At 38.9% G+C, this 26,978-nt stretch overlaps 1 protein-coding gene across 1 annotated transcript; it reads right to left on the bottom strand.

Annotated features, from left to right (window-relative positions):
- Nucleotides 1–15,698: 15,698 nt before the first annotated feature.
- Nucleotides 15,699–16,640, bottom strand: OR51G2 (olfactory receptor family 51 subfamily G member 2). Its single transcript, NM_001391321.1, has one exon. The coding sequence runs from the start codon at nucleotides 16,638–16,640 to the stop codon at nucleotides 15,699–15,701; it is 942 nt and encodes a 313-aa protein (NP_001378250.1).
- Between the last annotated feature and the right edge of the window lie 10,338 nt (nucleotides 16,641–26,978).

A 26,978-nucleotide genomic window follows, 5' to 3' on the forward strand; every position in this document is an offset into this window, starting at 1 on the left:
TTAATCTCTACAACAAACACCTAACATTATTAATCAAATTTTAAGAACAGCGTGTCCGATAACATGAGTAAGATGGACTGAATTTGAGAGATGAAGAAGGGAGATCAACAGGAGACCGCTGCAATGATTCCGCTATGAAGTGATGACTCTGGCAACGGGCAGAGACAGAGAATAATATCATTTAGGGTTTTTGTTATTTTTATAAAGTAAACATAATTTATAGGAAATTCACAAATTCTACTAAGCAACTAATGTACAAACATGCATGACTGAATATTCAAAGACAGACATGCTGAAGAGAGTTTGAAATAGGAAGCTGGTATGGTACTTATTTGTCTTGACTAGAAAAGTATCATTTTCCTCATTTGCAACACAATAATACTTGGGTGTAGATGCGGAAGTAAATACATATTTTAAATAAGGTTAAGTCATCAAACTGTGAAGATCCTCCCCTACTAAGATAACTCTAATATTCTTTTTCACCCATGGATTCCCACTGAAGCTATCTTAGCTCAGATTTAAAATTTCCATGAATTATCCTATCATACCTACATTGACATTAACTGTTTGGAAGATCTTTTTAAAACATATATGTAACCACATTTAAAACCCTTCAGTAGCTGTCCCATAAGTTACAAGACAATGGCAAGGCTGTATTAATGCTCCAAGGCCTTCCATCGCTCAATACCTGCTTTATAATGAATTGTATAAACTTATTTAAATTTATATATAAATATAAAAATTTATTATATATAAAATTGTATATAAATTATAGAGGAGAATCTGTTTCCTTGACTTTTCCAGCTTCTGAGGCCACTTGCATTTCTTGACTCATGGCTCCCTTCCTCCATATTCAAGGCCAGCAACATTACATCTCCACCTGCCTTTCTTCTATAGTCACATATCCTTCTGACCATAATCAAGAAAGATTCTCTATCCTTAATGATTCATTTTGCTGTATTGAACCCACCGGGATAATCTAGGATAATCTCCTTATTTAAAGATCACTGACCTTAATTACATCTGCAAAGTATCTTTTGCCACCTAAGGTAATATATTCACAAAATTCAGGGATTAAGACATTGCAGTCTTTGTTGGGGGCATTATTCTGCCTAAGACAAATCTTCTTCTTTTCAAATCTTCTTTCTCCCATTTAACTCTTTCGCAGGATTCAGTTTAAACATATTTCCTCTATTAATACTTCACTGACATCCTCTGGCTCCAACTGCGACAAATTTACATCTGAATTCTGTTCCCTTTCACAGTGTACTGATTTCTACAGCATAATTCAACAATCACTAACTTTTGAATTTTTTTTTTTGAGGAAGATTAGCCCTGAGCTAACATCTGACAATCCTCCTCTTTTTGCTGAGGAAGCCTGGCCCTGAGCTAACATCCATGCCCATCTTCCTCTACTTTATATGTGGGATGCCTACCACAGCATGGCTTGCCAAGTAGTGCCATGTCCGCACCCGGGATCTGAACCGGTGAACCCTGGGCTGCCAAAGCAGAACAGGTGCACTTAACCACTGCGCCAGTGGGTCGGCCCCTAACTTTTAATTTTTTTAAAGTTGTTTGCCTTTGCCAAGTTGTAAATCCCATGATCTATGTATATCTGCACATCTTATTTATTTTTGCATTTCTATTGCTTAACACAATCTTGCACAAGGAAGGGTTCAATGTTTGTTGATCACTTTGTGAATTCATGAGTGACTATCACTGAATAGAAGTACTGCTCATTTTCTGTGCTTAAAATCTTGAGCATCTCTCTAGACAGAGGCCTGAAACTGTAGTGTGTTAATCACCTCAGATGAGAGCACGTGATCACTCTCTCAAGCAGCTCCTTTCCTACCGCTATAGTCATGCCGAATCTGAAGCAAAGGCTGTAGTGTCTTCCAGAACTTTGATAAGGCCAGAGAACTTACCTCCTCTTTTTTACAGCTTCGTAAGGTGGCCCCTTGCTTCAAACTCACCCTCCAATTTGTTCTCCACTTTACAGCCAGAGTGACATTTAGTAAAAGCAAAACAGGTTACGTTATCCACTCACTTCAGGCACCCTTATGCTTCCCTACTATGATCGAGGTAAAGAACAAAGTCCGTGGACCTGAAGAAACCTCACGATCTGGCTGCTGTATCTTTCTCTGCCTTATCTCAGGCCGAGAGTCTGAAAACAGCTGGAACTCTTACACTGCAGGCGTGAAAACTCAGGCCAGAATAAACAGTCAATAGCCAGAGGAATAAAGACTCTTATAAGAGGGAAGGAGCCATAGAATTAGTTGATTACAAGCCCTTCATTGGCAGGTAAAGGAACCAGAGCCTAGAAAAATGCAGTGACTTTCTTGAGGCCACACAAGAGATAACTGAAATAGTCAAAAAATGGAGCTCAGAGAGTTTCCATACATTTATGTATTTTGACTCTTAACATCAACCAATTAAAGTAGATATTATTACAAGCCCCCCAAAAATCTGAGACAAAAACCCAATGTTTAAAAGGAATGGAGAAATTGGAAGAAAGGAGAACTTTTCCAAGGTCAGAGAAAGTGTGAGTCTTACACTTGTTTTCTAGTCCTTCCCAAGGCGAGGGCATTGTGGGATTGCTCCTGGCTATGACAGCTGGAAGAACTGAAGCCATAAACAATGAAAGAAGGGAGGTATCGGTATTTGACCCTCATTTTCCTTTGTGTTAAGATTGGTGGAAAGAAGTAAAATCTTAGATGGATAAACTTAGTGCTCTGGAGAGATAAGGTTGTATAACAGAGAAGCAAACATATGGAATGCACTTAAATGACAATGTATCATTTGTTCATATTTTACCAAATATATTATTCCACAGCATCTCATTTAATCCTTACGCTAATTATCTGAAGCAGATATTACTTTCAACCAAAATTTACAGCTTAGAGAAACTGAGTAATTCCTAAAACTGCAGACTTGAGAACTGTGCTCAGGTCTTTTTGGGGCCACTGCCTTTGTTCTAAAGCCTTATGCTACATGGCCTTTCAAGATGTAAAGGAAAAAGAACAAATGAAAGAAATTGGCTCTTTGGGGGAATGCTGATAGGCCAGAAGTGCAAACTGGTGGTCCCCAGGACAAAGCTTGATAATGCTTTATTTGGTACATAGAACTGTGGATTGTTAAAACATTTAATTAGGTTCCAACCTTTAAAAATCATTAAATTATACACAAGAATCTGGACTTTTGTTTCCTTTTCAAAAATCAGGACCTCTCATAATGTCAGCCTAGCATTCTGGAGCTGAGTAGTCACGCCCCTTAAGATAGTTTGCCACAGCTCATATACCACCACTTGCTATTTGTCTTTCACCATTTTGCTTTGCTTGTTTTCCTTACTGCACAGCCTCTGCAGGAATTTGAGTTTATCACTCAAGTTCTAGGCTTTCTTTGAGAGGGTAAAAGTGAGAGTGTTCTTGCCTTACTATAGGTTTAATATAGGATCCCTGGTCATAAATTTATTTCTGTACCTTGCCCTTCTCTTCCAAGCTCTAGGACCATAGATCCAAATGCCTAATTGACTCCACTTTTTTTTTTTTTTTTTTTGAGGAAGATTAGCCCTGAGCTAACATCTGCCACCAATCCTCCTCTTTTTGCTGAGGAAGACTGGCCCTGAGCTAATACCCGTGCCCATCTTCCTCTACTTTTAGTATGTGGGATGCCTGCCACAGCATGGCTTGACAAGCAGTGTGTAGGTGCACACCCAGGATCTGAACCTGCGAACCCCAGGCCACTGAACTGGAATGTGTGCACTTAACCACTGAGCCACAGGGCCAGCCCTTAATTGACTCCACTTTTTAGTGAGAATGATAATAATCATAATATCTCACAATTATTGGTTATTTATTAAGTACCATATTTATTGTACCAAATGCTTTACACAATACATGATAACTTTTCTCATTTATTCCTCATATTAACCTATTAGGAGGTATTATTATTTATCCGTATTTCACAAATGAGGAAGTTGGAGCTTACAGGGGTAGAAAACTATCCTGGGACACACAACTAATAAGTGGCATGATCTGGATTCAGCTCAGGTTGACGTATTCCTGAGCCTGAGTTCTTAACCGCTACACATACCCTGTGTTACGTAGGCATCTGGAGCTCAATATCTTCAAAGTGCAGTTAATTAATTCTTCCCTGTAAGCCTGTTCCTTATAAAGTATTCTTTATCTCATTAAGTAGAACTCTCATACTTAATTCCTCAAAACTCAAACCAGAGGATAATCTTCATTCATTCTTTCCTGTTATTCAATCCACACATTCAATAAATAGCCAATTTATGGAAATTTCAGGACATGAAATATCTTTCTTCTAAATGTCTCATGATACTCTTCACTTTTCTCGCTGATTCTATCATGGTACTTTTTGTGATGATTTCTCGTCTGGATTTCTGTAACAGCTCCCTACTTGCTCTTCCTTTCTCAACTCTTCTTACCCCCTTCCTTAATCCATTCTCTGTATTATAGCCAGACTGAACATTTTAAAATGCAAATGCAATTATGTTACTCCCTTGGGGAAATATGTCACTGGTGTCCTCTTACTCTAAAGGCACAGTTTCTATCCTTTGGCTTGGCTTATACACCCTATCTGTTAGCTTTATGCCTAACTCACAGTCTAGTTTTCCGCCACACTTTTTGTTCTTTCTGCTACCACTATCTGGAACTTATTTCAATTCTATAAATTGCTATAAAGGCATACCTCAAATACATTGTGGATTCAGTTCCAGACCACCACAATAAAGCTAATATCACGATAACAAGTCATAGTAATTTTTTTGGTTTTCCAGTGCATATAAAATTATGTTTTCACTATACTGCAGTCTGTTAAGTGTGCAACAGCATTATGTCTAAAAGAAAATGTACATTCCTTAATTAAAAATATTTTATTGCTAACAAATGCTAACTATCATAGGAGCCTTCAGCGAGGCAAAATCTTTTTGCTGGTGGAAGGTCTTGCCAATGCCACCCCTGGTTCTCTTACATTGTACCCGGCATATATGGGGTTAAAACCAAAACACTTGTTCCCTGCTTACTCCCTGGCTTCCTGGCTCCAGAATCCACTGTCTGCCCTGGAGACACAAGCAAGGTTGCCCACCTGAAAATTTCCTTATCGTCCTCCTCCCTGTAAGCAGCTTCCCAAGGCTGAACACAGGCTGGCGGGAAAGTGCCCAAGGCCACAGGCTCCCACACATCTAAAAGCAGCCACATTTCTCACAAACTTTTAAAACCCCTGGCCTCCCATCTTTCTGGGAGACAAGACGAAACAAAACAAATTTGAGGGCTCCCTCTTGTCTCCTGGGTGATGTCACCTGAAATAAAAACCCTTTCCTTGCCATAAGCCTGATGCTCCAGTTTTTATTTGGCCCCTCTTGTGTGGTGGGTAAAGAACCTATGTTTGTAGGTGCTAACATTGCCTTGATGTTGATGGCTGCCAAATGATCAGGCTGGTGGTTGCTTAAGGTTGGGGCGACTGTGGCAATCTCTCCAAAGAAGATAACAATGAAGTTTACCTCACTGATTGACTCTTGCTTTCACAAATGATTTCTCTGTAGCATGCAATGCTGCTTGATAGCATTTTATCCACAGTAGAACTTCTTTCAAAATTGGAGTCAATCGTCTCAAACCCTGCCACTGCTTTGTCAACTAAGTTGATGTTGTCAAAATTGACTTTGATGGAGCCATTTTAAAATAGTCAGTGCTGCCTTGCCAGAGAAACTATTACAAAAACTAAAGTAGATTTGCCTCCTGGTGAGTTAAATCAGACTTTTCACCAGAACTAGTTGTCTCACAAAGTAAGATATATTTGCAGCAAATAGGAGACCATGTGGAATCATTTCCAAAGTCACGGAACCCCTGAACAAAGAGAGGGAGGGATATTTATTTCAGATGGGGAATGAATATTCAAAGGGGAGAGGTGGATTTTCGCTTGCACAGGCTCAGTTGGAAAACATGCTTCCACATCTACTGCAGGTTATGATAATAAGGTCTGAGCTCCTCCTGGAGAGATTTTAGAGTTAAAAATGAAGACAAGGCCTTGGGTGTTGCTCTTGCAGTGAGTCTTGGTCTGGTTCAGGGTGGTTGGTGATTGCCTCTCCTTAACATAAGGGAAAAAAAAACAATTTGGAAAAACAGTTAAATGCTTCCAAACCCACCCTTGAGTTCCTTGAGGCAATTAGCCAGTGACAAAGCTGCTTTGCTGTCTTGAGCCTTGGACTAGGACACACTTTTGGGCTGGGCCAAAACAGCAATTGTTTAACAAACAATTGTTTGAGAAATCAGCAGGAGAATGGACATTTTGATCACAAAGACAGGATTGTGGACTTTCTGAAGATAGAATCAATAGTCAGTCAATGTTTAGCCAAGACTGTCTCTCTGCCTCCAACTCCAATTATTATTATTTTATTGAGGTAACATGGTTTATAACATTATATAAATTTCAGGTGTACATCATTATGTTTCAATTTTTGTGTAGACAACATCGTGTTCACCACCCAAAGTCTAATTACCATCCAGCCAACTCTGATTGAAATTCTTTATAATACAATTCTCCCTTCTAAGCCTTTAAAAAACCCCTGACTTTTACTCCATAGTGGGATATTGTTTGGGTTTCTACCTGAATCTGTGCTCCCAAAATTGCAACTCTTGAGACTGCAAATAAACTTTTTGCTTCTCTTGAAGTTTGTGCTTCTTATTGGTTGACAATGTAATATTCTAAATCATTTGCTGTCATTTCAACTGTCATTTCACAGCATCTTCACCAGGAGTATATTCCATCTCAAGACACTGCTGTTTTTACTCATCCATAAGAAGCAGCTTCTCATCTGCTAAAGTTTTATTCTGAGATTGCAGCAGTTCAGTCACATCTTCAGGCTCCACTTCTAATTCTAGTTCTCTTGCTGTTTCCACCACATCTGCAGTTACTTCCTCCACTGAGGTCTTGAGCCCCTCAAAGTCACCCAGGAGGGTTTGAATCAACTTCGTCCAAACCCCTGTTAATGTTGATATTTTGACCTCCTCCCATGAATTGCGAATATTCTTAATGGCATATATAATGGTGAATCCTTCCCAGAAGGTTTTCAATGTACTTTGCCTAAATCCATCAGAGGAATCACTGTCTATGGCAGCCATATCCTTACAAAATATATTTCTTAAATAATACAACTTGAAAGTTGAAATTTCTCCTTGATCTATGGGCTACAGAATGGATGTTGTGTCAGCAGACATGAAAACAACATTAATCTCATTGTACATCTCCATCAGAGCTCTTGTGTGACCAAGTGCGTTGTCAATGAGCAGTAATATTTTGAAAGGAAGCTTCTTTTCTGAGCAGTAGGTCTCAACAGTGGGTGTAAAATATTCAGTAAACCATATTGTAAACAGATGTGCTATCATCCAGGCTTTGCTGTTCACTTTATAGAGCATAGACAGAGTAGATTTAGCATCATTCTTAAGGGCTCTAGGATCTTTGGAATGGTAAATGAGCATTGGCTTCAATTTAAAGTCACCAGCTGCATTCACCTCAACAAGAGAGTCAGCCTGTCCTTTGCAGCTTTGAAGCCAGGTGTTGACTATTCCTCTCTAGCTATGAAGGTCATGGGTGGCATCTTCTTCCACTATAAGGCTGTTTCAACTACATTGAAAATCTGTTGTTTATTGTATCCACCTTCATTAATTATCTTAACTAGATCTTCTGGACAGCTTGCTGCAGTTTCCACCCCAGCACTTTCTGCTTCACTTTGCACTTTCATGTTGTGGAGATGGCTTTTTTCCTTAAACCTCATGAACCAACCTCTGCTAGCTTCAAACTGTTCTTCTGCGGCTCCCTCACCCATCTCAACCTTCATAGAACTGAAGAGAGTTAAGACCTTGCTTTGGATTAGGCTTTGGTGTAAGGGAATGTTGTGGCTGGTTTGATCTATCTGGACCACTAAAAACCTCTCCACAGCAGCAATAAGGCTGTTTTGTTTTTTTGTCATTCATGTGTTCACTGGAGTAGCACTTTTAATTTCTCTCAAGAAGTATTCCTTTGCATTCACAACTTGGCTAACTGTTTGGCACAAGAGGCCTAGCTTTTAGCCTGTCTCAGCTTTTGACGTGCCTTCCTTACTAAGCTTAATCATTTCTAGCTTTTGACTTAAAGTGAGAGACATGCAACTCTTCCTTTCACTTGAACACTTAGAGGCTATTATACAGTTATTAATTGGCCTAATTTCAACATTATCATGTCTTTGGGAATACAGAAGCCCAAGAAGAGGGAGAGAGACGGGGAAATAGCCAGTCATGGGAGCAGTCAGAACAGGTACAACATTTTCCTATTAAGTTCGCTGTCATATACGGGCGTGGTTCATGGTACCCCAAATCAATCACTATAGTAACATCAAAGATTACTGATCACAGCTCATCACGAAAAATATAACAATAATGAAAAAGTTTGAAATATTGTGAGAATTACCAAAATGTGACAGAGACATGAAGTTGGAAAAATTGCGCCGATAGACTTGCTTGACACAGGATTGTCACAAACCTTCAATGTGTAAAGAGTGCTGTATCTGTGAAGTGCAATGAAGGGAAGCACAATAAAATGAGGTATGTCTGTATTCTTCATCCATCCATCCACTCATTTGTTCAGTGCAGTAGAGAGGAAGAAAAATAAAGTGCAAGAGCATCTGGTAAATAAGTAAAGGCCAAAACATATAGGCCCTGTAAAATAGCATTAATTTTTCTAATAACAACAGAAGGTTACTGAGGGTATAAACAGAATGATAAATCAGATTTACATTTAAAAAACAGTAGTAAAGAGTGTAAGAGAGAACTAAGAGAAACAGACAGAAAGCTGCTGCATTAATCTAGGTGAATATGGCAAGCAATGGAGAGAAAGGAGTCACGGATTAACAACTAGATGAATGATAGTGCCATTCATTTGAGGTGGAAAAGTCATAAGTTCAGTTTGAATTCAGTTGGATTAGGGTGTCTAGTATCTTTATTTGAGGATCTCTGCATGTGGTTTTCTCTCTGCCTAGAAGGTCTCACCCCCAAATCCACGCTATATAGGTAGGATAGAATGAACAGGGTCTATGCCTTGTATAGAACAATAGAAAGTACGCGTTATATTTGTGTTATGAGAACAGATAAAAGAATAATAATATTATTTTTATTTTTTAATAAATAATGTATGTGCTTATTACTGGTGTCTGAAAATCAGTGCTTAATAAAAATTCTGTAATGTATGTGTGAATTTCTAGGGAAACATCTACTCCTTTCTGGAAAACTTCAAAATACCAAGAACTGATTTTTATTAATAGGGTATGGGAGGATAACCTGTATCCTTTGTTACTTCATTATTTTTGTACCTTGATAAAAAGTGTATCTGTCACAGCAGTTCTAAAATATTTTGGCCTTGGGGCCGGCCCAGTGGTGCAGCGGTTAAGTTCACACGTTCGCTTCTTGCCTACCTGGGGTTCACCGGTTCAGATCCCGGGTGCAGACATGGCACCACTTGGCAAACCATGCTGTGGTAGGCGTCCCACATATAAAAATAGAGGAAGATGGGTATGGATGTTAGCTCAGGGCCAGGCTTCCTCAGCAAAAGGAGGAGGACTGGCAGTAGTTAGCTCAGGGCTAATCTTCCTCAAAAAAAAAAAAAAAAAAAAAAGAAAAGAAAAGAAAGAAAGTATTTTGGCCTTAAGATCCCTTTAAATTCTTAAAAATCATTGAGAGGCCCACAGATCATCTGTTTATGAGCATTATATCTATTGATATTTACCATATTAAAAATTGAAACTGAGTAACATTAAATACTTTTTTATTAATGTGTTAAAATGATGATAATAAGCCCATTACATAATAACATAAATAGCACATTTTTAAAAAATAACAGAATGAAACAAATCTCCAAGAATTTAGTGAGAAGAGAAGCATTAGATCTCCAGGACTTGTTCATCCCACATAACTGAACCTTTGTACCCTCTGGAGATCTAAAATACAGCATGGTGACTATAGTTAATAACATGATACTGTGTACTTAAACTTTGCTAAGAGAGTTGACCTAAGTTTTCTCATCACAAAAAAAAGTAACTATGTAAAGTGATGGATATGTTCATTAGCTTCATTGCATAATCATTTCACAATTCATACATATATCCAAACATCACATTGCATACTTTAAATACATAGAAGTTTTATTTGTTAAGAATACCTCAATAAAGCCGAAAAAAAGAGTAGCAGTGTTTAAAATTTTTGCAAATTGCGTTAATGTCGGGCTTAATAGAGGGCAACTGGATTTGCATTCAATTTGTTTGGCTCTTCCATGTTACATAGCCTTTAGAAAACCTCCATGCACGCTTGTGAGAGAACGTGAATGGTAATAAAAACTGAAAACAGACACAAAAAGTAAAAGCCATCTTAATACTACTATGAAATTAGTTTTGACCTCAGAAATTCCTGGAAATACCTCAGGAACCACCTAGAGAATTCAGGAAACCCTTTGAGAATTACTGATTTGTTAAATAAATACAAAGTCTAAGTTAGAAATGGCAGAGAATCAGTCACAGTGATACAGAAACATAAAAGACATGGTCTCTGCCCTGAAAAGAACCCACATCCTCATGTCAGGGGCTAGAAGTGTGCATCCACGATATGAGAATCCTGAGCTTTACTGTTGGTCCCATGAGGAGAGCTGATGTTTTGGGTTAGGGTCTTGACGGTGATTCTGAGACACAGGCAACAATTTGAACTCCAACAACTTCCGAGTATGTCCATGACTTTAAGCAAGACCTGATTGCGTGCAACATTATGAGGCTGAGAGTGTCACTCTATTTGTCCCAATGAACTAAGACGTATTTACTTTTTCAATTGTGCAGACATTTGTTCTCATCCATGCTATAACATTACATTAGAATATTCAGAAACAAATTCTGTTGCATTAAAAGAAGAAATTCAAGAGTTTTAGAGACAATTGTTGACTCCAGGTCCTTCAATCTTAAACAATCTTAAACATGAGCCATAAATTACATGAGATTGTTTTTCTGTTTATACTTCCTCAGTAAAATTCTCTCTCTCTCCTAAAATGCCCATTCTATAGCTTTCCCTAACCCCACATGCGACTTCTCCAAATTAAATTTCTAGGCCTATCCTTTCTCACAGTGTTCTATATCCATTCACTGAAAACGTGCTATCAACTTTACCTTTTAAAGGCATCCCCAATTTGTCCATCTCTCTCCATCTCCTTTGATACTACCTGAAGTCTAACAATATTATCTCTTGCTTAAACTCTTGTAGTCTCTTCCAGCTGTTCTCCTACCCTCCAGTCATGCTTTCTTTGAGTGTTTTTTTAAATCCAGGAAGAAGAGTGATGACTGTAGATACACAATCTCATATCTTTCCTGAGTAAATTACACTTGGCCTTCATAATAATGCATAAGCTCCTTAAAATCTCTCATTCAATCCTTCATCAAGTCTCATTATTTCTACCTTCAAAATATAATCCCCTACCTCCACTTCCATTATCACCCTCTGTTCCAAATCAGTATCCTGTCTTACCTGGATTATTATTATTATATTTAACAAGTACATTATTATTACCTCGAACGCTTAGTTTTACTCCCTGCTGCCTCCCTTGCCTCCTGAAGAGTGAACCTGTTAAATACAAAACATATCATGTTATAATCCTGCTCGCAATACTTCAATGACTTCTCATCTTATTCTGAATTTAAATTCCAAATGTCTATTAATGGCTTACATGATATGGCCACCACCACCTCTTTTTCTTCTTTTCTTACTATGCTCTCCTGGCACAGTGACCTTAGCATGCCATTTTCCTGTTTTGGACTTCTGCACATGCTGTTCTCTATGTATGAAATCCTTTTCCCAAGATAGCCTTGTGATGCTTCCTCACTTCCTTCAAATATCACCTTCTTAGTGAAGTTTTTCTTGATCATCAAAAATTATAACCTTCCTAAACACAGCTTATACCCTTTCCTACTTTAATTTTTCTCTGTAGCATTTTTCACCATCTAACATACTATGCCTTTTATTTATTTCTCATGTTTGTTGCTTGCCTATACCTACTAATATCTAAGGCTCCTGTGAGCAGTGTTTTTGCCTATTCTGTTCACTGCTCTATTTCTAAAACCAAGAACATTGTCTGGTATAAAGTAGGTACTCAATAGATATTGGTTGAATGAGTTAGTAAATCTACAGTCACTGTAAGTTCTGATCCTTGTGCTTTACTGGTTGCATCTCAAGACACCCACCTCCCCTCACTCTGCCACTTGGGTACTTCTCAACAAGAATTATTTATAATTTCTAAACAAATAATGCTCTTTGCTATCTCTTGACTCTTTGACGAAATACTTGCTATGTTTTGAAAGCTATTTTTTCCCTCATTTTCATCTAGATAACTCCAAACTGAACTTCAGGACTCAATTTGTAGATCATTCTAAACAATAAATTATTTCAGATACTTCCTCTAGACAATATACACACTCTTTGAGGGTGGGAAATGTGTTTTGGTCACTGATTTATTCCCAGTAACTTTCACAAAAGTTGATCATTCAGTGTTCAATAACGATTAAATGAATGAGCAAATAAATGAGGTTGGTTCCATATTCCATGCATAAACGCAGTTATCCATGCTTGACTGGGGCCCCGTAGGCTGCTACAATCCTTGCCTCTCTTTTCAAAGACTCAGCAGAGCATTTGGGGCCTCCGGATTCTCATGGAAAGGTACAATTCATCCCCTCCCTACTCCCACCAGTTCTGGGTTAGAAATGCTGCGAAGTTTAAACAATTATCATCTTAGACGTAGAAGGCTTGATCCCAGGCTTCTCAGACTACTTCTAATGATTTCTCGTGGTCACAGCTGGTCAGTTATGTTTCTACTTCCTAAATCAAGGAGTCTTTTCTCTTCTGATAGTGACCTTGAAATATCAGCTTTGCCTAACACTTCCTTCTCCTATGTTTAATATGAAAGGATTACTTGCTAATATTTCATCAATTAATGTAGCCTTTTGCTGGCTTAATTCTAGCCACCCTGGTCCTTTTGTTATTTCTGGAACATTCAAGTTTATTTCCACCTCAAGCCTTTAACACCTGCTCTGTCGTTTTGGAATGCTCTGCTTTTTAAGTCTTCTCATATCTTACTCCATCACATAACAAAATCTTGCTTGAAAATTCCCTCTTTACCGAGGGTTTTTCTGCTCACACATTGCTGCATTACTCTCACTTAGCACTGTCTGAAATGATTAATCATTTACTTGTCTATTGTCTGTCTCTCCAACCAAAACGTAAGTCAAGAGCACAGTCTTTTGTTATTCTTTTGCCCACTATATTCCTAGACTGTAGACTCCGCCTGGAAAATAGCACACTCGACAACTCTTAGTGAATGAGCTAATACTCCTCCGCTCAAACATTTTTGCCCTTCTAACTGCTGCTTGTTCTTTAAGACTCAGTTAAGGCAGCTCCTCTGCAAAATTATCCATGGTTCTTTTTTCCCCTCAAGGCTATTTCAGGGCTTCCTCTTTCATTTATCACACATGCTTCTTAATATGCTTCACTATGTGTTATTAGGTTTTATTTTAGGAATGAAAGTACTGAAATTTACTGTGAGCTGAAAAACATGCTAAGAGTTTACTTTGAAACTTTCATATATACATATTTAAATTGTGTAGAGATCCTTGTGGAATAGACGTTGCTAGATTCATTTTAATAGAAAATTGAGCTCATATAAGTAAAATAATTTTCCTAAGTCACACAATTAGAAAGTAGAACTTTCCAAACCTGATTTCAGGTATAGTATACTTTCTAGTGTCTCCTGGTAACTCTTTAACTCATTATAAGATATCAGATAACATGAATCCCATATGAGGACTGAAATTGCAAGTACACAACACACGTATGGATTTCAAATGGAGTTTTATGCGTACTTCGGAATTTGCAGTGGCTTTAGGGTTTTTCTCAATTTTATGTGTCCACAAGCACACAAGACATGAACTACCCATGACACTCACACATGTATTCTATTATATTTTATTTTTTGTGTATAAGAAATCTTAGATATTCCACAGGATGACACCCGAGTTTCACATATACCCATTATTGCAGAAACAGCTTTCTCATCATGACAGAAAAAGCTTTCTCACTCCAGACAAGATGAATCACTGGTGTGGGGCAGGGTCATGGCCTGTCAAGAGTTAAATGTCAACTGTGGCTAGATACCTTGGATGAGACCAGCCTCAAGAGAGAACTGCAGCCACGTAAGCCTCATAGTACAGAATTTTGTCTTTGGTCCTCTGCTGCTCCCTTTCTGGATCCTGAGCTAAAAGTGTGCAGGAACATGACATCCTCAGTCTTCCTTCCAGGCGTTCAGAGCTCTCCTTGGTAGCATCTTATCCAGGCCTACTTTCCTCAGAGATACTTCAAAGCCAAAATTACAAATACTATATCGAAATGTATTACTCAAAGGATAATTTTTTATCTGGAGTGACATGGGTATACAATTGTAATGCACAGATAAGAGGGGATAAGGAATTATCTCTTCTTGGTTCATTGGCTTATGACCTTTCTGACATGGTCAGTACCTCAATCTCTTTGCGTTTACTCCCCGCTACCACCATGTTCTCTACTCTTCCCTGAGACACTAGAGAACAACAATGACAATAAAACAACTTCAGATATTTCCTTAAATACATTGTCCCTTCTCTCTCTCCTTTGCCTCAGCTTTGCACATGCTGGTCCTTCAGACTGGACCATAATTTTCTTGTTTGATTGACTAACTTGCATGTGTCCCTTTAGGCTGGCTACTGGGTCAATTCAGGAAAATCCTTCTTGACCCTCTCTTCTCCCAGCTGGAGGAAGATCTCTCTCTTTTTGTTCCTATGTAAACTTCTTTTTACTTTGAGGCACACAATCAACATATGGCTGTATAAGAAACCATCCCAAAATTTAGTGTCTTAAAAAACAAACATTTATTTAGCTTAAAAATCTGCAATTTGGTCTGGTTCAGAGTAGGATTGATTGTCTGTTTCACTGGGTGCCAGCCGGAGAGGTGGGAAGGATGGGGCCTGGAATAATTTGAAGATTTCTTCACTCACTAGCAGTCAATAATGATCCAGCTAAGGTTGAGACCTTAGCTAGTCTATTGGCTGGAACATCTACATGTGGCCTCTCCATGCCATCTGGGCTTCCTCTCAACATGGTGGCTGGGTTTGAAAAGCAAGCATTGAGTGAGATATACAGAAATATAGAAGAATAAGAAATAGAGATAGAAAAAGAGGGAGAGAGAGGGTACCAATAAAAAACATATCACCTTTTATGACCCAGCTTTGGAAGACTTACAGGGTCACTGCCACAATGTTCAATTGATTGAGGCAGTTACAAAGTCCTACCCAGTTACAAGAGGAGAAGAAGTAGACTCCATCTCTTGATGGAGGAGAGACAAGTTTCTGGAAAAGAATGTGGGGTTAGAAATATTCCTGTGCCATTTTTGGAAAATACAGTCTGCCACATCCTACTGTATTGTGTATTTCCCCACCAGAATGACAGGTCTGTGAGAGCTATGACTTCCTGTTTATCCCTGTGTATATTTGAGTAAATAAATGTCTCCTTTATTACAGATATATTGGATATTATCAAGGATAGAGGAGTAAGGGTCTATTTAAGGAAATAATGCCTCAAGACTAGACCCATCTAGCGACAAAAGGCATGGGTCACACGATCTCGGATCTGTTTGGTCTTCACACTGTAGACAATTGGGTTCATCAGGGGAGGGAATAGAAGATATACAAAGCCCATGATCACCTGGACCAAATGAGGTGCCTGCTTCCCAAAGCGGTGGATGATGGACAAACCAATCATGGGAGTATAGAAGAGGAGCACAGCACAGATGTGGGAAACACAGGTGTTAAGAGCTTTGAGCCTCTCAGCCCTGGATGCAATGGACAGCACGGTACGCAGGATCAGGGCATAGGAGAAGAGAATGAGCAGTGAGTCTACACCCACTGTGGAAACAATGACAAACATGCCATAGATGCTGTTGGCTTTGATGTCTGCACAGGCCAGTTTCATCACTTCCTGGTGGAGACAGTAGGAATGTGAGAGGACTGGGGAGCCACAATAGGGGAATCTTTTGAGCATAAAGGGCAATGGGAAAATGAGCGCTACACTACGGCCCAGGGAAGCCAGGCCAATCCTGCTGATGACTGTGTTGGTGAGAATGGAAGAATAATGCAAAGGGCGGCAAATGGCCATGAAGCGGTCAAAGGCCATAGACAGTAGTACAGAGGACTCCAGGAAGGACAAGCAATGAATGAAAAAGAGCTGAGCAAAGCAGGCATCATGACCAATATCTCGTGACCCCATCCAAAAGATGCCCAGCACTGTAGGGAAAGTGCAGAGAGACAGACCCAGGTCAGTCAGAGCCAGCATGGACAGGAAGAGGTACATAGGTTCATGAAGCGAGGGCTCTGTTTTAATGACAAAAAGAATTGTACAATTACCCAGGATGGAAACCAGGTACATGAAGCACAGTGGGATAGAAATCCACATGTGCATGTGCTCCAGCCCAGGAATGCCACTCAGCAGGAAAGTAGAGGAAATGCTGCTCTTGTTTTCCAGGGATCCCAATGTCATTGTGTGTGGATGGAAGGGGAGAGTTGGATTCCTTTCAAACTCCTGAAATGAATTGAGAAAAAGCTAGCAATTTTACTTGGAAAGAAGAAGAAGAAAAAAGATTAGAATCAACTACACCTAGAACTGTACAGCTCCTCCAGTGGTCATTTCCTTCTGGTCCCTGGTTCCCTCTAAACATTTTTTTTAGGGAAATTTTTTCTTTGAAGTTTTTTTCTCTTTAGTCCTTCACGCTAAGAGGTGTGAGCAGCTTCCTTCCTCCTGTTGATTATACTTAATTTTGTCTACATCTTAAGAGTAGACCTTTAATTAAACACTTCTCACATGCCTCTTTTCTGCCAGGACTCTACTAACCTTCTAACCTTCCTCCCAACTTCTTTTCCTTTCCTTTCTCTTACCTTATTTCCTTTGCTATTGCTCTTTTATCTTCTTTCCTGCCTTGCTTTCTTCCTTCCTTCTTTCTTCCTTTCTTTCTTTTCCACCTTCTCCTCTGGTCTTTCTGTTATGGAAGCCCAGCTTGATCCAGAGAGCTCGTAGATGCTACTCAGCTCACACAATTCCAGAAAGAACTGGAAAGTGGGTGAATGGCTGTCTATAAAATTATTCTTGACTGTTGGAGTAAGAAATCAAAGCTCTGATCCTCACATCAGTCCATAACTGTCACTCCCTATAAGTCTAGGTATTCTATTCTGTGAACATAGTCGGGAGGAGAAACTGAAGCAGCATCAACCATGGTCACTCCCCCAGTCACAAGTCAGAGTCCATGAGAGTCCACAGAACAAAAGGCAATGATGCTCATAAGGCTCATTTTTCTATAGATGAAGAAATGATGACTCAGGAGAGGACAGTCATTGGGCAGAGGCCATCTGACAATTTAAGCCTCCTGAATTCCAGAGCAGTGATCGTCTCACTTCCAAATAATAATCCCATAGAGGGGCCAGCCTGGTGGCTCAACTGTTAAGTGTGCACTTTCCGCTTTGGGATTCACCAGTTCGGATCCCAGGTGCGGACATGGTACTGCTTGGCAAGCCATGCTGTGGTAGGCGTCCCACATATAAAGTAGAGGAAGATGGGCACGGACATTAGCTCAGGGCCAGTCTTCCTCAGCAATAAAAGGAGGATTGGCAGCAGATGTTAGCTCAAGGATAATCTTCCTCAAAAAATAAAATAAAATAAAATAAAATAAAAAAATAATCCCAGTAGAATGTGAGCTCAGAGAAACCAGAGGCGTTGCTTTGTTTAATTCTGTAAAGAATGTGCCCCAGTATACAGTAGGTGCTCAACAATGTTTTTATGCATGAATGAGAGTTAAATTTTATTTAGTTAGCTGTTACTAACTTGGTGCATGTTTTATCTCCTTAAAAAAATCCTGTGAATACAATTCTGTTAATAATACTATGGTATAAACGAGGAAACAGAGGCTTAGAGAAAATGAACATTTAAGACCAAAGACATAGCAAATGGCCCAAAATAGGATTTGAACTGAGATCTGATTTTTCTCTAGATTCCAGATTGTAAACAACTGTTATATTTTCTTCCCACATAAAGGACAATTCACCGTCAACTAGCAACAGCTAGCATAAAAATCAAGAGCTTAACAGGCCTTCAAAAAAAAGTGCTGTCTCTTTAGCTGAATTAATAAATAAACTTACTGGAGAAATACACACAATATATGCTTAGACATTTTCTTTCTCGTTCCAAATACCAGTGAAATTAACAGACAGTGTCGTTAACTCACTGTCTACTTGAAGGTCAGATTGACTCGTGTGCAATGTTCCTCAGCTTCTGCTTTGACCATAGTCAGTGGTCCCTACATTATTCATCAAAGTGAATCAGAAGAGTCATAATAAACTTACCTGTCAGAAACAGGCTAGGTACATGGTGAGTAACAATATAGGGGCCAGCCCCATGGCTGAGTGGTTAAGTTCACACGCTTCGCTTTGGCAGCCCAGGGTTTTGCTGGTTGAGATCCTGGGCGCAGACATGGCACCATTCATCAGGCCATGCTGAGGCGGCATCCCACCTGGCACAACCAGAGGGACCTGCAGCTAGAGTATACAACTATGTACTGGGGGACTTTGGGGAGAAGAAGAAGGAAAAAAAAAGGAAGATTGGCAACAGATGTTAGCTCAGGTGCCAACCTTTAAAAAAGAAATAAAAATATAACATGAAACCTAAAGTAGAAAAATTTTTTGATATGAAAATGAAGTAGGATTATGAAAAAGAAAGAACTGTAATACCTAATGTACATCTGCTATTTGTCATTCACTGTACCTGGAATATTGCAAAAGAAAAAGCATTTAGACCTCAGAAAAGCCTTGCAACTTAACATTATTACCTCAAATTGCAAATGAGGAGAGAGAGCCTGAGAGAATGTGCTAATGTGCCTTAAGTAATACTGCCAATCACTGGCAGAGCTAGAATTCAAACTTACATCTCTGGAGCTCCAAGACACATCGGAAAATTTGGAAACATTTAGGTTAACAAATCCAGGCAGTTTTTTTAAGTTGGAACAGCCTAAATGGGGTAGAGATTCAATGACAAATGATGGAGAGAAATATCAGAAAGTCTTTGGTCCCCATTTTTTTGTAGCTATCAGCTTAAGAGAGATTCTCTTTGGAATCAGAGCTTGAACTTCACATTTTAAGGGAGCAGGGGAGAATGGAAATTGGAGAGAGACAATTATCAGGATAAGTTGAAGGAGGGGACATGGACATAATAGAAAATCCAGAATAGTAAAGCCAGGAGAATCTGCTTGGGAATGATCACCTTAACCTGTTGGCCAGAGAGATCTTAGTCAGAAAACTATTCTAAAGGCTTGTTATTTAAAAGTCTTCAGAGTGTCCATTGTCAGGTTTGGAGAGGATTTCACTGTTCCTGACCAGCACAAAACACAGTTATCCAGGATAGAGTGGAGTGGGAGGTTTAACAAATGGCCTTTCTGCCACGAGTTGCTGTGCTTAGAGAACACTTCTTACAGAGACCTGAGCGACTTCAATGACTGCTTCCAATTCTGTTACTCATACTTTGTAGTCACTCAGGAAAATGTCCTTTTATGTCACAGACAAGATTTTCTCCCAGAGGATCGTATTACTTCCTACCCTTCTATGTTTTTTTCTTAAAAATAACTCCTGATTCTGCTAACTGTGTCTGAGGCTAAGGGGTAGAAACTGAGCCTATAATAGCTGAGCTCATCGCATCCCTGCACCTCAATTTTTCCTGCCTAACTTGCCTGTGTCCCTGGGTCTCAGCAACATTCCTACTGTTATCATGTAGGAAGAAACTCTCTGACCAGGAAACTGAGGAAGTTAACAGATGTGAGAAAGCTCTTGTCTCCTTTCTGAGCTAGTTCTACCTAGATCAGGGATCCCATGAAGTAAGCAAGATCTGACGGCAGGGGTCACCACTTTCAGGAGGCACTCTCTGCAGGCTTTCTTGTATCTCAAAGTCCCTTCTCTCCTTCTCCAAAGCTCGGGCTAAGCTTTCTGGGACATCTTCTTGGCTCCACATCTTAGCACCAAACACCTGCCCACCAAATTGACTCCTCACCCACCATGGTTAGATCCAGAGGCTCCAGTCTTTACAATGAGCGATAAGGAAGGCTAAAACAAGAGGCTCTGAAGGGTTCGTAGAGACTGGAAGGTGGATGTTTAACTGCCTGATTTTTATGAAACTACCTGAGGTCCACACTGTACTGTACCAGGACTGGTTCCCTGGACCTTATTATCTCAGACCCTGGGGAGAAGAGAGTGATCCTGTGAGATGTCTACATGGGAAGCAGAGAATGACATGCACTGTAGCAACTTTTTAAAGATCTGAGGAAAGCTTTGAACAACCCCCACACCTTCAGGAAAGCGGAGTGGGTGTTGTTAATAGTGTTTCATGTATTATGTATCACAACTGTATAGTTTGTGCACACAGGATGTGACAGTGTGCATGTTGGGTATATATAATCATATGTAACATTAAAAGGGGCTTTTTAATTAAATGCATTTCCCATCACTAAAGGGGAAGAAAGAAGTCAAGCCAAGTTCTTGTGAATATTGTAATAGTGTGGTTGCTTACTCTTGGTGACCCAGGTAGTCCTATATGCTCCTGACTCCTGTCTACACTCAGGGACTCCGTCTCCTTGTCCTGTCTTTGATCCACTCAGAATTCAGCCCTTTGTTTTCAGATCTCAAGGAGCTAATTGGATAAACTAATCTGTTTTTATAACTTTGTGGGCAACATGAGCCTCTGCAAAGTCTCCTTAAACCTGACAAGGTGTTTCATATGTTAATACAGGGATATGAAGAGTTAATCATCCATTTTGGGTCTCATAAAGCTGATAGAGAAGCACTTTAGAGATAGCAATGGAGGCCCATTTCAGTTTTCATTACCTACCTAATTAGTACCCAGCTATTTGGATCTCTTTTGGGAGTATAAATGTATAGATATTAAAGAATGTTTCAGAATTCCCAAACCAATCATAAGAGGTTATTCCAGTTCCTTGGCCTGACTGATTCCTGTGAATGTGGTGGGCTTCTTCACGTGTCCACAATCCATTAATTTTTGGTCAAACACATTGTAGACACGTTTGAGTGTTATGAAGCAGTGTTTTTCAAATGATAGTCCCCAGATAATCAGGATCAGAATCAGCTGTAATATTTGTTAATGCAGATTTCTGGGCTTGACCTGTCGTGCAGAATCAGAAACTGATCATTTGTGACAACCACAAAGGTTTAGGAATTTTCATATATCCTTGTCTTTATCATTTGTTTTCAACTCTGTTTCCAGAATTTTTTATTCCCTCTATAATTAAAAATGCGTCTTTACTTTTAACATGGATTTCATTCCAAAACACAATCATCTCTTCTATTAGTTTTCCAGGGCTACCATAACAAAAGACCAGATTGGGTGGCTTTCACAACAGAAATTTATTTTCTCCCAGTTCCGGAAGCTAGCAAAGTCCAAGATCAAGGGGTTGACAGGTATGGTTTCTTCTGAGACCTCTCCCCTTGGCTTGTAGATGGCCATTTTCTTGCTGTGTCCTACATGGCCTTTCCTCTGTATGTGAGTATACTTGGTGTCTCCTCCTCGTCTTATAAGGATGCCAGTCCTATTGGATTAAGGCCCACACTAAAGGCCTCATTTTAACTTAATTACCTCTTTAAAGACCTTATTTCCAAATACAATTACATTCTGAGGTATTGGTGTTTGGGCCTTCAACATAACAATTGGGGTCAGGAGGACCCATTCAGCCCATAATATCCGTTTATACATACATTCTGTCACCCAGTTTTTCATCTATTTAACAAATATTTTATAACAGAAATAGTATCCCCCTCAACAGACACACAAGTAAAGTTATTCACAGTCTCTGAGTCCAAGCACTGGGAAGAGAGAGGTACTATTAGATATGTTCTTGCAGAAGTTAGATCTGAATCTCAGATGTTACAGAGAGAAAGAAAGAGCGAGAGAGACTGGATGACTGGATTAATTTTTCAACAGCTTTGATTAGAAGGAACATAAAGTTTGATCGTATTATAGGGAAGATAATCCTGTCATCTTTAATCTTAGCTATTCACCTTGTGTAAGGGAAAACAGGATATGATGCAGGCAGAGACAGAACAAAACTCCATATCTTCTAGCCCAGAAACAGGTGGGGAAGAGAAACAAGGAACAGAGAGAAAAGGCAGGATGCAAGGGAATGTCTCGTACACAAAGATGGTGCCTTGAGAAGAGACAGAACTGGGAAAGAATGAAAAGACCCTAAAGGGAATATTACTGGACTGAACTGAGACAAACTGAGGCTAAGACGAGTGTTTTTAAAATTTCAGTATTGTTTTTTATTTCTTGTTATTTCAACTTTTTTATGAAAATTAGTTGGTAGAAATTTGAGGAAGACAAATGACTTAGAAAGAAAACAAGTAACATTTTTTCCCCTGCACGTTCTCGTTGTAGAGTGAGTAAAGTTGTTGCCCATCTATGTTCACCTAATGCCTGAAGTGCGTAGTTCCCAGCAACACGCCATGCTGTCTTACTTCTCTTCATCTCTACATCTCTATTACTGCAGTAATAGATGCCCATTAATCCAAAATGTTAGCATATGTGGGAAACTAGAGTTCAGAAATTCTCAACAGCTCAAGGTCAAAAGTTCAGGTTTTGAGATCAGACAGATCTGACTGTGGCTCCAGGCTTTTCATTAGTCAGGCATGTGATATTGGTTATAGTAACTTATCTCATTGAACCTCCTATCTAAAAAGGTTACATGAGAATTGAAGAGGAAATTGACTATTTTATGATAGTAAGATGACAGTGAATAAAAATAGTTTAAGAACGTTTAAATTTTAACAAAATGACTGATGTTCGATGTCGTACAAACATTTGACTATTTAAAAATGTATGTTATAATCACACTTTTCAATTAACATTCCAAAGTTTTTATAAGGCATATCTTTTTAATTCCTGCATGGTTTCCCTACCCTACTTAAGTAGGCCTTTCTCAGAGGCCTTTCTCTACAAATAAGCACAGGCAATTTTTAGACTGGATTCTAGGTTATAGTTCTATATAAGAGAAAGCTTATAACTTTGATGTACCAAGTCTTAAGTAATCATGGTATGGCAGTCACCTAGCTGCTAGCTGGAGAACACATTTTCGTAACTGGCAAAAATCTTATTTTAAAACTTTGACTCTGCTATCTTAATTTCCAAAGGAGAGTAAAATTGAATATTTCATGTAAGTGTTTTGAGACATTTTGTAGCATATAATAAATGCTCAATAATTGTTAGGTGTTATTGCCACTATCATCACTGTTATTTTTTATTGTTATTTCCCAGCTAATCAGTAAGAAATATGGAGGTGGGGAGGGGGAGATACAGGATCTTGTATTTCTTTTGGAAGTTAAAATGCATAAATATTGGAGAATGCTCCCAAACCCCCAAACCCTCCAATGTCCTTTGACACAATTTGACAGACAGTAAAAGAGTTATTTTCTATCCATTCTGGTTGAAAGTTACCCCCATGCTGCCTTCTGAAACTTAATTTTGTAAGAACTCTTCAATGGTTGTTAGTTCAAGTGTGGTGTAAGTCTCAGATTCTGGAAGAACATCTTCAATTTCAACTGGCTGAGGTTTAGAAGAGGACGAATCTGAGGTCCAGAGAGTGTGAGTTTCACACAGAAATAGGCTTCATTTGACGTCACAGTTCCTACTTGCTAATTGGTTCCTTGAAGGTACTAGATCAAAATGTGGGGTAGATTTGATAAAACAAAAAACTTGCTTTGAGTAGTGTGTTAGTTGGGATCCAATTAGGCGACGGAAACCATATAGTAATTTTTACAGAGAAGTTTAATAGAAAGATTTATTAACAAGAGATTATAGTAACAGGGAACCAAGTAAAAGTGGGAAAGAAAGAACTCTAAGTGATACCGCAGGGCTGAGAGGGAGTCTCCAAGGAAGGAACAACTTTTCAGGAGGAGAATCCTCCCAAGGCTGGCATTTGGATGTTGTTGGAGAGAGTGTGGTTGAAGCCCACTGAATGGCAGAGTTTACTACGTGCTTCTGGGTCAAAGCTGGTCCACAATTAGTAGGTTAAAGCTGGTGGGTAGAGAACCACTTGCTGGAAGACTGATGAACTTTTCCACGAAGCTGCCCATGGCCGGTTGCTGTTGACTTTCTAGAGAGCTGGTTGGGCACAAGCTGGAATCATCAGAAAGTTTCCAGAAGATGCTTGAGGAGTGGGTCTGCTGTTGACTCATTGGAATGTCATCACTGAGAAACCTCCTGGGAATGAGCTGGGGCACCCCCAGTAGTCATTAGTTGCCCTTGGGAGTGCAGCTGAAACTGGGGCCTAAAGAAATACATGTGAGGTGTTGTTTGCTGCTGGCCACCAGTCACTGCTGGAAAGATCCATGTACGCTGCAGGAACACAATTAGATGAACATAGTGGAACCAGGAAGAGAACACACCATCCTCTTCCAGTGTTCCTCCAGTGCCCTTTACTGAAGACTTATCATGCAGGCTGGCAAGAAAGAAATATTTCCAAGGCTCAGTTCTATTATACAGATCAGCAAAAATAAATTTGGAGGTAAGAGGCAATAAACTGATAGCTGGTGCAGGTAATGTGGATCAAATATTTAGACTTGCTTCAATTAAGTGTGATAGAGGCTCACACATTTACACGGAAATGTTATTTTATCATAAAATAGGAAAAATATAGGGGATAGCCCTGTGGCCGAGTGGTTAAGTTTGTGCGCTCCGCTGCAGGTGGCCCAGTGTTTCATTGGTTCGAATCTGGGCACGGACATGGCACTGCTCATCAAGCCACACTGAGGCAGCCTCCCACATGCCACGACTAGAAGGATTCTCAACGAAGAATATACAACTATGTAGTGGGGGGCTTTGGGAAGAAAAAGGAAAAAAGAAAAGAAAAGAAAAGAAAAATATAAATAAGTTAATGGTGTTTTAAAATTGATTAGGCTAGTCAGAGAAATAAAGTGTAGCAATAGTCAATAAATGCAGAACCTAATCATGATGAACTATCTTTCTTTCTAAAATTTTTTTTAATCAGAACATACTTGCATCTCTATTATCTCAGACTATATTATAACATAAGCCTGAATTTTATTTAAGATCCTAGATAAAATGGATGACAGTATTGGCTTGAGTTTTGGTGCGCTTTGAGAAGCCCATATTTTAATGTTTTCTAAATGAGTTTTAGAAAAAAGAATCTCAACGTTTTTCTCTTAATAGTCACAATCCACTCCCATGAGAAAAATAATAATTATTTGTAAAGCTTCTCTGATGATCAGTTACAGGAAGTGGTTCCTCCAAATGGGAATGTTTCTGACTATCTGCATACCTGGGGTTGTAGGATGGGCAGGCGTGCTTTATCTCTGTGGGAAATATTTCCTTCACCTTTGAGATTCAGTGTTCCTAAAATACTCTTAAATTTCCAAAATCTGCATAGTTAACTGATCTTTCCTACTGAGACATTGACCAAAGAATTGATACCTTGCTAACACATTTTTATAATTATTTATTTATTTATTTATTTATTTATTTATTTTTGCTGAGGAAGATTCGCCCTGAGCTAATATCTGTGCTAATTTTCCTCTATTTTGCATGTGGGTCACTGCCACAGCATGGCTGCAGTTGAGTGGTGTAGGTCTGCACCTGGGAACTGAACCTGGGCTGTTGAAACAGAGTGTGCTGAACTTCACAACTAGGCCTTGGGACCAACTCCTGAGGAACTTATTTTTAGTGTAATATAATATAATCCTTTGGTTAATGTTCAGTAGTAACATATCTAATATATGATGTGTTTCTATTATTTTATTGTGTATTATATACTGTAATTATGAATATTAATTTATCTTAACTTATACATATTACTGCTATTATTTTGTCCTAATGATTATCACCGATATTGTTGGTATTAATTAACTGACCTTTTATTTACTTTGGGACTTTCACATTGTTTACAAAAGAAACAATGAATCTGGCATATGCTGAGTTTATAAAGAAATATATCATAAAGAGATGATTGTCTCTAACAGTTTAAAATGCATTTAATCATCAGCATGGATGTGGAACTTCTTCACAACTGAATCAGTGACTTTAATGTTTTTAGTGGGACTATTCCTACCAAAAGGTGGAGAATTAGAGCCACTGCTAACACAATCTGGTTCATAATTCACTGGTTTGAGTTATCCTTACCATGCTTGGGCAGAAATGCTTCTTTGAGATGCATTGGATTAGTCAGGGACATATAGAATGCACGCCAGGTCCCTAGATTGAAAATTCAGGTAAAAACTGACACTTTTAAAAAAAATGATTATACCAGTAATGAGTCAGTGGAATTGAAATTTAAAAAGGACCCATAATAGTCAACATAATATTGAAGGAGAAGAACAAATCTTGTATAAAACATTTTGTTACTATAAAGCTACAGTAATCAAGACAGTGTGGTATTGGTGAAAGAATAGACAAATAGATCAATGAAACTGAATAGAAAGCCCAAAAATAGACCCAAATAAATTTAGTCAGTTGAATTTTGACAAAGGAATAAAGACAACATAATGGAGCCAAGGCAGTCTTTCCAACAAATAACGCTAGAACAACTGAACATATGCATACAAAAAAACAAACAGGATCTAGACACAGGCTTTATACTCTTCAAAAAATTGACTTGAAATGGATCGTAGAACAAAATGCAAAATTAGAAAACTCCTAGAAGATAACGAAGAGAAAACTTAGATAACCTTGGGTATGGCATTGGTTTTCTTTTGATACAATACCAAAGTCATGATCCATTAAATAAATAATTGATACACTGGAGTTCATTAAAATTGAAAACTT

This window comes from Equus caballus, chromosome 7 (assembly GCF_041296265.1).
Source record: "Equus caballus isolate H_3958 breed thoroughbred chromosome 7, TB-T2T, whole genome shotgun sequence".
Classification (NCBI taxonomy): domain Eukaryota; kingdom Metazoa; phylum Chordata; class Mammalia; order Perissodactyla; family Equidae; genus Equus; species Equus caballus.